This window comes from Nerophis lumbriciformis, linkage group LG01 (genome assembly GCF_033978685.3).
Source record: "Nerophis lumbriciformis linkage group LG01, RoL_Nlum_v2.1, whole genome shotgun sequence".
Classification (NCBI taxonomy): domain Eukaryota; kingdom Metazoa; phylum Chordata; class Actinopteri; order Syngnathiformes; family Syngnathidae; genus Nerophis; species Nerophis lumbriciformis.
In genome coordinates, this window is record NC_084548.2 from 8,093,877 (window position 1) to 8,107,250 (window position 13,374).

General features: G+C 40.3%; 1 protein-coding gene across 2 annotated transcripts in view; it reads right to left on the minus strand.

Moving 5' to 3' along the window:
• Positions 1-13,374, minus strand: part of celsr3 (cadherin, EGF LAG seven-pass G-type receptor 3) — a 283,146-nt gene that overhangs the window by 100,850 nt on the left and 168,922 nt on the right. For both annotated transcript variants that reach the window (XM_061974323.1, XM_061974314.1), the window contains one exon: positions 3,119-3,260. In XM_061974323.1, coding sequence (XP_061830307.1) covers positions 3,119-3,260 — 142 coding nt within the window. The remainder of the gene's footprint in view (positions 1-3,118; positions 3,261-13,374) is intronic.

Below are 13,374 nucleotides of genomic sequence, written 5' to 3' on the forward strand. Positions count from 1 at the left end.
GGACTCTCACTATTATGTTAAATCCACTATGGACGGGACTCTGACTATTATGTCAGATCCACTGTGGACTGGACTCTCACTATTATGTTAGATCCACTGTGGACTGGACTCTCACTATTATGTTAGATCCACTATGGACTGGACTCTCACTATTATGTTAGATCCACTATGGACTGGACTCTCACTATTATGTTAAATCCACTATGGACTGGACTCTCACACTATTATGTTAGATCCACTATGGACTGGACTCTCACTATTACCGTATGTTAGATCCACTATGGACTGGACTCTCACTATTATGTTAGATCCACTATGGACTGGACTCTCACTATTATGTTAGATCCACTATGGACTGGACTCTCACTATTATGTTAGATCCACTATGGACTGGACTCTCACACTATTATGTTAGATCCACTATGGACTGGACTCTCACTATTATGTTAGATCCACTATGGACTGGACTCTCACTACTATGTTAGATCCACTATGGACTGGAATCTCACTATTATGTTAGATCCACTATGGACTGGACTCTCACTATTATGTTAAATCCACTATGGACGGGACTCTGACTATTATGTCAGATCCACTGTGGACTGGACTCTCACTATTATGTTAGATCCACTGTGGACTGGACTCTCACTATTATGTTAGATCCACTATGGACTGAACTCTTACACTATTATGTTAGATCCACTATGGACTGGACTCTCACACTATTATGCTAGATCCACAATGAACTGGACTCTCACACTATTATGTTAGATCCACTATGGACTGGACTCTCACACTATTATGTTAGATCCACTATGGACTGGACTCTCACTATTATGTTAGATCCACTATGGACTGGACTCACACTATTATGTTAGATCCACTGTGGACTGGACTCTCACTATTATGTTAGATCCACTATGGACTGGACTCTCTCACTATTATGTTAGATCCACTATGGACTGGACTCTCACTATTATGTTAGATCCACTATGGACTGGACTCTCACTATTATGTTAGATCCACTATGGACTGGACTCTCACAATATTATGTTAGATCCACTATGGACTGGACTCTCACTATTATGTTAGATCCACTATGGACTGGACTCTCACAATATTATGTTAGATCCACTATGGACTGGACTCTCACTATTATGTTAGATCCACTATGGACTGGACTCTCACTATTATGTTAGATCCACTATGGACTGGACTCTCACCATTATGTTAGATCCACTATGGACTGGACTCTCACAATATTATGTTAGATCCACTATGGACTGAACTCTCACTATTATGTTAGATCCACTATGGACTGGACTCTCACAATATTATGTTAGATCCACTATGGACTGGACTCTCACTATTATGTTAGATCCACTATGGACTGGACTCTCACACTATTATGTTAGATCCACTATGGACTAAACTCTCACTATTATGTTAGATCCACTATGGACTGGACTCTCACACTATTATGTTAGATCCACTACTGACTGGACTCTCACACTATTATGTTAGATCCACTATGGACTGGACTCTCTCACTATTATGTTAGATCCACTATGGACTGGACTCTCACACTATTATGTTAGATCCACTATAGACTGGACTCTCACACTATTATGTTAGATCCACTATGGACTGGAGTCTCACTATTATGTTAGGTCCACTATGGACTGGACTCTCACTATTATGTTAGATCCACTATCAATCAATCAATCAATCAATGTTTATTTATATAGCCCTAAATCACAAGTGTTTCAAAGGGCTGCACAAGCCACAACGACATCCTCAGTACAGAGCCCACATAAGGGCAAGGAAAAACTCACCCCAGTGGGACGTCGATGTGAATGACTATGAGAAACCTTGGAGAGGACCGCATATGTGGGTAATACCCCCCCCCCCCCCCACCCCACCCCTAGGGGAGACCGGATGCAATGGATGTCGAGTGGGTCTGACATAATATTGTGAGAGTCCAGTCCATAGTGGATCCAACATAATAGTGAGAGTCCAGTCCATAGTGGGTCAGCAGGAAACCATCCCGAGCGGATCAGCAGCGCAGAGATGTCCCCAACCGATGCACAGGCAAGCGGTCCACCCAGGGTCCCGACTCTGGACAGCCAGCACTTCATCCATGGCCACCGGACCTGTGTGTCTCCCCTCCACAAGGGATAGGGGGGAGCAGAGGAGAAAAGAAAAGAAACGGCAGATCAACTGGTCTAAAAAGGGGGTCTATTTCAAGGCTAGAGTATACAAATGAGTTTTAAGATGGGACTTAAATGCTTCTACTGAGGTAGCATCTCTAACTGTTACCGGGAGGGCATTCCATAGTACTGGAGCCCCAATAGAAAACGCTCTATAGCCCGCAGACTTTTTTTGGGCTCTGGGAATCACTAATAAGCCAGAGTTCTTTGAACGCAGATTTTTTGCCGGGACATATGGTGCAATACAATCAGCAAGATAGGATGGAGCTAGACCGTGTAGTATTTTATACGTAAGTAGTAAAACTATGGACTGGACTCTCACTATTATGTTAGATCCACTATGGACTGGACTCTCACACTATTATGTTAGATCCACTATGGACTGGACTCTCACTATTATGTTAGATCCACTATGGACTGGACACTCACTATTATGTTAGATCCACTATGGACTGGACTCTCACACTATTATGTTAGATCCACTATGGACTGGACTTTCGCAATATAATGCTAAACCCACTCGAAGTCCATTGCATCCGGTCTCCCCTAGAAACCGGCTTGACATCCCACTGGGTTGTGAGTTTTTCCATGCCCTTATGTGGGCTCTGTACCGAGGATGTCGTTGTGGCTTGTGCAGCCCTTTGAGACACTTGTGATTTAGGGCTATATAAATAAACATTGATTGATAGATTGACATTGAATGTTTCCCTTCAATGAATCCCAGTTCCCAGACAATAATGCTACCACCACCAAGTTTGACGCAGTTATCTTGCCAAACACTTGTGCGGTCAGCTATTTAGAAAATGTGCCGACGTTGACTCATTTTGACCTAAACACCCATTTTGCTTTTGAGTAGTAATAAGAAAAGGGTAAGGAGTACACGCTCACTCTAAAACACACACACACACCTGTGTTGGCAATACTGTCCATAGTGGTTGTCTCCACAGTCACAGGTGTATCCGTGCGACGAGGTGGGCTTCCTGTGGCACTGAGCCTCATTGTCACACGGGTTCAGATGGCAAGCATCTGTGCAGCCTTTCCCATAGAAACCTGCAAGACAGCGAGAGAGAAAGCGAGAAATACAAACTTATTTGTGTAGACCTCATTTTCTTTGTCAAACACATGATGGAAGGAAGAGTTATTGCTATATATACACCAGTGCTGGGATTTCCACTTGAAGCGCAGCAATATTATTTATGCATTAGATGTGAGAGACGGATGTCGCCGGATGTTTTGCAGAGATGTTCTTAATGAATATTTTGGTAGCATTGAGCATTTTGTAAACAGACAGAAGGTTAATATTATAGCAGATATTCTCCTGTTGTGTTTCAAATAAGAACAATTTAGTCACAGCGTAGATTGAAAGCCGTCCAATCTATATTTCAACCACCTGTGTATTTGACCAGACTTTGAATATCGAATTTGATACTTTAAATCATGGGTGTCAAACTCTGGCCCGCCGTGTAATTTCACTTGACCCTTGAGGCAATATCAAATTAACACTAAAGCTGGCTGGCCCGCCGATTATAACACCACATTCACCGCTAACTCTAATACAGGGGTCACCAACCTTTTTGAAACCAAGAGCTACTTCTTGGGTACTGATTAATGCGAAGGGCTACCAGTTTGATACACACTTAAATAAATTTCCAGACATAGCCAATTTGCTCAATTTACCTTTAACTCTATGTTATTATTAATAATTAATGATATTTATCTTTGTGGAAACACTGATCATCTTAATGATTTCTCACAATAAATATATATAGAAACAGATAAATATCAATATGCAACACTTTATTTTTATATTTTCTCTAAGTGCACATTTTTCAAATTTTCAAATGATCACTTCTAAGACAGTCTTGTGAAATCACAATATCCCATTTTAACTAGCTAGCCACTAACATTTTTTAACAAATCATGAATTACTTTGCACCAATAACTCATGTAAAATACAAAAGTCAACTCTCAAATGTTTAAATAAATCATGTCACACTTTGAACTGGACACCAAATCTGTTATCTGTTTCTTTGCCAGTTAGTGAAGACCAAGTCTTTAAAATATTTTCTTGGATTTTCAAATTCTATTTGAGTTTTGTCTCTCTTAGAATTAAAAATGTCGAGCAAAGCGAGACCAGCTTGCTAGTAAATAAATACAATTTAAAAAATAGAGGCAGCTCACTGGTAAGTGCTGCTTTTTGAGCTATTTTTAGAACAGGCCAGCGGGCTACTCATCTGGTCCTTACGGGCTACCTGGTGCCCGCGGGCACCGCGTTGGTGACCCCTGCTCTAATACTTGCCAACCCTCCCGAAAGTCTTCCAAACTTCAGCGCCACTCCCGAAAATCGTCAGGTCTGCTTTTCAGCCAGTCTAATAAGTGCTGGCCCAGTCACTTCTGCACGCACGAACAATTGAATGCAACGCATACTTCATCAACAGCAATACAGGTTACACTGAGGGTGACAGTATAAAAAACTTTAACACTGTTAGAAATATACGCCACACTGTGAATCCACACCAAACAAGAATGACAAACACCTTTCGGGAGAACATCTGCACCGTAACACAACAGAACAAATACCCAGAACCCGTTGCAGCACTAACTCTTCCGGGACGCTACAAGGTGTGTGTGTGTGTGTGTGTGTGTGTGTGTGTGTGTGTGGGGGGGGGGGGGGGGGGGGGGGGGGGGGTTTGGTGGTAGCGGGGGTGTATTTTGTAGCGTCCCGGAAGAGTTAGTGCTGCAAAGGATTCTGGGTATTTGTTCTGTTGTGTTTATGTTGTGTTACGGTGCGGATGTTCTCCCGAAATGTGTTTGTCATTCTTGTTTGGTGTGGATTCACAGTGTGGCGTATATTTCTAACAGTCTTAAAGTTTTTTATACTGGCACCCTCAGTGTAACCTGTATCTCTGTTGATGAAGTATGCGTTGCATTCACTCGTGTGTGCTAACAGAAGCCGCACATATCTTGTGACTGGGTCTGAACGATGCTAGAATGGATGAAAAGTGGACGTGACGATAGCTCGTAGAGTACGTTAAAGGCAGTGCATTTAAGGCACACCCCCAAGACTGTGGTCCGAGTGAACTACGAGATATAATGACTGATGAACACCTTCGTTCGATAATGAAGGTTGCCTCAGCTCAAAGCCTGAGCCCCGACATTAATGAACTAGCATCCAAGAAAAGATGGCAGGTATCTGGCTTTGGCACATCAGATTAGATCAGTGTGTTGCAAACTGAGCAGTTTAAAGTCCTGAATGGTTGTTTTATTCATTGTTATTTTATTTTCAAATTTATTAGCCTGTGGAAAAAGTTAATGTTGATATTTACCTCAGAAGGTTGCAAATAGAAAAAAGGCATTCAATTTTTATTTAAATTGTATTTGATATGCCATTGATATTTTTTAATTATTATTATTATTATTTGAAACTCGATTCTGCATGTAACTATAAAGTTATATAAGCCTTGCTTGTTCAATATTCAATGCAAAACTTGTTTGGGTCCCTATTAAAAGGTTAATTTGTTCAACCTTGGCCCGCAAATACAGTATATGTATATATGTCATGTCTGTGTGATCATGTTTTGTTTAAGTTATGTTCTGCTTGGTTTTGGACTCTTTTTAGTTCCTGCTTTTCACTCCCTTGTCTTGTTTCCATGGTTACCCATTAGTTTCACCTGTTCCACGTTTGGACTCATTGTGCACTCTTGTTTGTCACCATAGCAACCCATTAGTTTTCACCTGTCAAGTCACGCACCTGTTTCACGTTTTGAGTCACGCACCTGTTGTTAATCATGTCTGTGTTATTTAAGCTTTTCATTTTCTGTTGGTCAGTCTGGCGACATCATACCCCACACTCTCCACACACCCTTATGACCCTTGCTGCTCTTTTTCATGCCGTTTTCTCGTCCAAGTAAGTTTTTTTTATTTATGCCATAGTTTGCAAGTTTTGTTTCATTGTTCATAGTTTCTGCCTTTGTGCAAGTTTTGTGTTTATAGTCAAGTTTTGTACTTCCGCCCTTGTGCGCGCCTTTTGTTTATTCTTTTTTTGAGTGTTAAAAGTAAATATGTATTCACCTGCACGTCATGTCTGGTCCAAATCATTTGCACCTCGGGAGAACAAACCACACCATAGTCCAAGTCTTGACAATATATATATATTTTTTTTTTTTTTTTTTTTTTTTTTATTAAATTGTTATATGTATCCAGTGATTATACTATAAAGTTATTTTCCATTTAACTTCACCCGTTTTAGGTTATTTTTCTTTAAAATCGCTGCATTTTCACATTTGCCGTTCAAATACTGAGAAGAGACGGTGCGGTGAACAGCAGCTAGTTGAGGCACGTCACTGCGTTGTGCTTCACCATGGATTGCGGACTCGGCTAACTGCTGGCCTGCTGTGCAGTGAGACCGTATTGCTATATGAACTATATTATACATTTCCATAGTTTAGTTAGCTGAGGTATATAATGTACAGTGTATTTTGTCAACAACTGTATGTGTGTCACGTATTTCTTCTGCTGAGCGATCATAAAACGGCTGCAAAAGACGCACTGGCTGAGGCTCGTCTCCTGCACCCCCGCCGTAGAATGCACGGCAACCCCTGACGGGAGTGTTATATCAACTAAAGCCCACACTTAAACTTTCCACGTGCAAGATTGAATATATTTAAAAAAGTTATTTCATAAGAAGCCAAAAAGTGCAAAAACAATAATGTTCGTGTTGGAGGAGTTGTGAATGACTGCAAGGCCACAACATTAGGTACACCTGCAGACTGCAGATGTATCTAATTCACAACTCCTCCAACACGAACATTATTGTTTTTGCACTTTTTGGCTTCTTATTAAATAACTTTTGTAACCTATTTTCATGGGCTTTCCTCTTTGTGATGTTAAGTTCTTGTTATGCGCTGTTATACAGTATATGCCTTGAGCTCTTATTTTGAAGGCGCTAAGAGCGGAAGTGATGACATGTTGGAGTTGGGCGGAAGTTTTTGAAAGAAGGTAAATAAAGTGGTCCTCGTGTAAACTGGAGCCTCCGTGTTTGTTATTTTGTAGTTTCATACAGTATAGGCGACATTTATAAACCCTCGGTTACACTTTTTTAAATAGATTCAATCTTGCGCGTGGAAAGTTTAAGTGAGGGCTTTAGTTGATGTAACACTCTCCTCAGGGGGTGCATTAATCCAGCACAACAGCGGCTCATGGACTTATTTTATAAGTAAAGGTAAGACCATAACGTTTTTTTTTAATTAAATGTGCTTTTTTGTGTGCTACAGTTTGTATGTGTAAAGTTAAAGTTAAGTTAAAGTACCAATGATTGTCACACACACACTAGGTGTAATGAAGTTTGTCCTCTGCATTTGACCCATCCCCTTGATCACCCCCTGGGAGGTGAGGGGAGCAGTGGGCAGCAGCGGCGCCGCGGCCGGGAATAATTTTTGGTGATTTAACCCCCAATTCCAACCCTTGATGCTGAGTGCCAAGCAGGGAAGAATGCTGGTATGAGCTTTTAAACATAACCCGTTAACTGCTGCCAATCACATGGTGAATAAGATACTCTTTAGGGTTCATATGTTTGTAAATCTGACTGTGATGAAGTCAGTGCCTCACCAGCCATCAACCTCACCGCACGTCACTGATATATATATATATATATATATATATATATATATATATATATATATATATATATATATATATATATATATATATATATACACATATATACATATATATATATATATATATATATATATATATATATATATATATATATACACACACATATATATATATATATATATATATTGCAATGATTGTATTCTAACTATGTCAGCATTTCGGTTCTCTATCATTTTCTACTACTGCTGCTTTCTCTGACGCCAACACACACATTCAATCATCCACTATCAGTCCTATACATCTCCGCTCGTTCACCATGGCAACTGATGGAGTGCCGTGACAACCGCCTTGAGTGTGTTCACACACTTTTATTGACACTGGCTTTGTTGTAACAATATAAAAAAGGAAAACTGGAAACACACACACACACAAACGCACTTCAGAGATGCGGAGAGATTTTAAGACCGTGTGTCTACAGTGAGAGACATACAGTATATGACATATTTTACAGTTTCATGCAGTTTGTTGGCAGACCGATAATAACAACTTAGATATCAATAGTTTCATCAGACAAGGCTGACAGCTGATTTAGTTTATGTTAACTACAAAGATCAGCAGCACTTTTATTAAAAACGCTAAAGTGACAATTTAATTAAAGTCTGCAAGGCTATCAGTGAGTGTAAGGATTTAATTTTATTTGATCAAACACGTCAGAATGGTAAAGCAAAATGTCACATTTTGGCTTGCACCAATTACATACACCGTCATTTGCATGCGTCTCCTCTCTCAAATGAAAGGGAATTATTTAGAGGCCACCTCTCTTTATTTCCATACTCTTATCAAACTTGTAGTTGTCTTTGAGCGGCACACATTGTCGGGCATTCTCAATTTTTAATGATCCTCATGCTAATCAAAGATAATGAGAGCTGTAGCTTAAAATAAACTACTAGTGTACGCGGAGCACGTTTTTACATTTGATTATTCTGGTGTGTTTATGTGTGTGTGTGTGTGTTGTGTTCCGTGTTAATAACCTCGAGGTGTTAGCTTTAGCTCACGGCTCGTAAAGGACGCTACAGGAAGATCGTAGCCTCTGTACTTCCTTTTTTAGGCTGCCGGGCCCGAGGCTCCGAAACACACACACACGAAACCATTCTTCTTTTACTCCCTCCATCTTTGCTCCAAGCACTTGCTCTCATTTGCAAACTTTTTCTTGTTAGCAACTTTACTCTTACTTTCTTTTGAAGTGAATTAATTAGCTCATATTATGTTGCGCGTATGGTTTCATATTCACCTTGGAGAAAGCAAACCATTGGGTTTAAGTAAATAGTGGTATATCAGTTTGAGCACATGATAAGATAAGGCCCCTTAGTTTGACATTCGCAGGTGGATTGGATCACTTCTCGTGGGAAAGAGGCCATAATTGGGACTTCGGAATGCAAAAGTGATAGCCCTATCCGTGAGAAGAGACTATCTGTCTAGCTCGGGGGTCGGCAACCCGCGGCTCTATCTTTAGCGCCGCCCTAGTGGCTCTCTGGAGCTTTTTCAAAAATGTATGAAAAATGGAAAAAGATGGGGGGGGGAAAAAAAACATTTTTTGTTTTAGTATGTTTTCTGTAGGAGGACAAACATTACACAAACCTCCCTAATTGTTATTAATCACACTGTTTATATTAAACATGCTTCACTGATTCGAGTATTTGGCGAGCGCCGTTTTGTCCTACTAATTTTGGCGGTCCTTGAACTCACCGTAGTTTGTTTACATGTATAACTTTCTCCGACTTTCTAGGATGTGTTTTATGCCACTTCTTTTCCTGTCTCATTTTGTCCACCAAACTTTTAACGTTGTGCATGAAAGGTGAGTTTTGTTGATGTTAATTGACTTGTGTGGAGTGCTAATCAGACATATTTGGTCACTGCATGACTGCAAGCTAATCGATGCTAACATGCTATTTAGGCTAGCGATATGTACATATTGCATCATTATGCCTCATTTGTAGCTATATTTGAGGTCATTTAGTTTCCTTTAAGTCATCTTAATTCAATTTATATCTCATGACACACTATCTGTATGTAATATGGCTTTTAATTTTTTGCGGCTCCAGACAGATTTGTTTTTGTATTTTTGATCCAATATGGCTCTTTCAACATTTTGGGTTGCCGACCCCTGATGTAAACAAACTAAGGTGAGTTCAAGGACCGCCAAAATTAGTAGGACAAAACGGCGCTCGCCAAATAATCGAATCAGTGAAGCATGTTTAATATAAACAGTGTGATTTATAACAATTAGGGAGGTTTGTGTCATGTTTGTCCTCCTACAGAAAACATACGAAAACAAAAAATATTTTTCCCCCCCTCATCTTTTTCCATTTTTCATACATTTTTGAAAAAGCTCCAGAGAGCCACTAGGGCGGCGCTAAAGAGCCGCATGCGGCTCTAGAGCCGCGGGTTGCCGACCCCCGACCTTGGAGAAAGCAAACCATTGGGTTTAAATAAATAGTGGTATATCAGTTTGAGCACATGAGAAGATAAGGCCCCTTAGTTTGACATTCGCAGGTGGATTGGATCACTTCTCGTGGGAATGAGGCCATAATTGGGACTTCGGAATGCAAAAGTGATAGCCCTATCCTTGAGAAGAGACTATCTGTCTAGCTCGGGGGTCGGCAACCCGCAGCTCTAGAGCCGCTTAGCGCCGCCCTAGTGGCTCTCTGGAGCTTTTTCAAAAATGTATGAAAAATGGAAAAAGATGGGGGGGGGGAAAAAATATTTTTTGTTTTAGTATGTTTTCTGTAGGAGGACAAACATGACACAAACCTCCCTAATTGTTATAAATTATACTGTTTATATTAAACATGCTTCACTGTTTCGAGTATTTGGCGAGAGCCGTTTTGGCCTACTAATTTTGGCGGTCCTTGAACTCACCTTAGTTTGTTTACATGTATAACTTTCTCCGACTTCCTAGGACGTGTTTTATCCTTTTTCTGTCTCATTTTGTCCACCAAACTTTTAACGTTGTGCATGAATGCACAAAGGTGAGTTTTGTCGATGTTATTGACATGTGTGGAGTGCTAATCAGACATATTTGGTCACTGCATGACTGCAAGCTAATCGATGCTAACATGCTATTTAGGCTAGCGATATGTACATATTGCATCATTATGCCTCATTTGTAGGTATATTTGAGGTCATTTAGTTTCCTTTAAGTCCTCTTAATTCAATGTATATCTCATGACACACTATCTGTATGTAATATGGCTTTTAATTTTTTGCGGCTCCAGACAGATTTGTTTTTGTATTTTTGATCCAATATGGCTCTTTCAACATTTTGGGTTGCCGACCCCTGATGTAAACAAACTAAGGTGAGTTCAAGGACCGCCAAAATTAGACAAAACGGCGCTCGCCAAATACTCGAATCAGTGAAACATGTTTAATATAAACAGTGTGATTTATAACAATTAGGGAGGTTTGTGTAATGTTTGTCCTCCTACAGAAAACATACTAAAACAAAACTTTTTTTTTTTTCCCCCCTCATCTTTTTCCATTTTTCATACATTTTTGAAAAAGCTCCAGAGAGCCACTAGGGCGGCGCTAAAGAGCCGCATGCGGCTCTAGAGCCGCGGGTTGCCGACCCCCGACCTTGGAGAAAGCAAACCATTGGGTTTAAATAAATAGTGGTATATCAGTTTGAGCACATGAGAAGATAAGGCCCCTTAGTTTGACATTCGCAGGTGGATTGGATCACTTCTCGTGGGAAAGAGGCCATAATTGGGACTTCGGAATGCAAAAGTGATAGCCCTATCCTTGAGAAGAGACTATCTGTCTAGCTCGGGGGTCGGCAACCCGCGGCTCTAGAGTCGCATGCGGCTCTTTAGCGCCGCCCTAGTGGCTCTCTGGAGCTTTTTCAAAAATGTATGAAAAATGAAAAAAGATGAGGGGGGGAAAAAAATATTTTTTGTTTTAGTATGTTTTCTGTAGAAGGACAAACATTACACAAACCTCCCTAATTGTTATAAATCACACTGTTTATATTAAACATGCTTCACTGATTCGAGTATTTGGCGAGCGCCGTTTTGTCCTACTAATTTTGGCGGTCCTTGAACTCACCTTAGTTTGTTTACATGTATAACTTTCTCCGACTTCCTAGGACGTGTTTTATCCTTTTTCTGTCTCATTTTGTCCACCAAACTTTTAACGTTGTGCATGAATGCACAAAGGTGAGTTTTGTCGATGTTATTGACTTGTGTGGAGTGCTAATCGGACATATTTGGTCACTGCATGACTGCAAGCTAATCGATGCTAACATGCTATTTAGGCTAGCGATATGTACATATTGCATCATTATGCCTCATTTGTAGGTATATTTGAGGTCATTTAGTTTCCTTTAAGTCCTCTTAATTCAATTTATATCTCATGACACACTATCTGTATGTAATATGGCTTTTAATTTTTTGCGGCTCCAGACAGATTTGTTTTTGTATTTTTGATCCAATATGGCTCTTTCAACATTTTGGGTTGCCGACCCCTGATGTAAACAAACTAAGGTGAGTTCAAGGACAGCCAAAATTAGTAGGACAAAACGGCGCTCGCCAAATACTCGAATCAGTGAAGCATGTTTAATATAAACAGTGTGATTTATAACAATTAGGGAGGTTTGTGTCATGTTTGTCCTCCTACAGAAAACATACTAAAACAAAAAATATTTTTTCCCCCCCTCATCTTTTTCCATTTTTCATACATTTTTGAAAAAGCTCCAGAGAGCCACTAGGGCGGCGCTAAAGAGCCGCATGCGGCTCTAGAGCCGCGGGTTGCCGACCCCCGACCTTGGAGAAAGCAAACCATTGGGTTTAAGTAAATAGTGGTATATCAGTTTGAGCACATGAGAAGATAAGGCCCCTTAGTTTGACATTCGCAGGTGGATTGGATCACTTCTCGTGGGAAAGAGGCCATAATTGGGACTTCGGAATGCAAAAGTGATAGCCCTATCCTTGAGAAGAGACTATCTGTCTAGCTCGGGGGTCGGCAACCCGCGGCTCTCTTTAGCGCCGCCCTAGTGGCTCTCTGGAGCTTTTTCAAAAATGTATGAAAAATGGAAAAAGATGAGGGGGGGGAAAAAATATTTTTTGTTTTAGTATGTTTTCTGTAGGAGGACAAACATGACACAAACCTCCCTAATTGTTATAAATTATACTGTTTATATTAAACATGCTTCACTGTTTCGAGTATTTGGCGAGCGCCGTTTTGGCCTACTAATTTTGGCGGTCCTTGAACTCACCTTAGTTTGTTTACATGTATAACTTTCTCCGACTTCCTAGGACGTGTTTTATCCTTTTTCTGTCTCATTTTGTCCACCAAACTTTTAACGTTGTGCATGAATGCACAAAGGTGAGTTTTGTCGATGTTATTGACATGTGTGGAGTGCTAATCAGACATATTTGGTCACTGCATGACTGCAAGCTAATCGATGCTAACATGCTATTTAGGCTAGCGATATGTACATATTGCATCATTATGCCTCATTTGTAGCTACATTTGAGGTCATTTAGTTTCC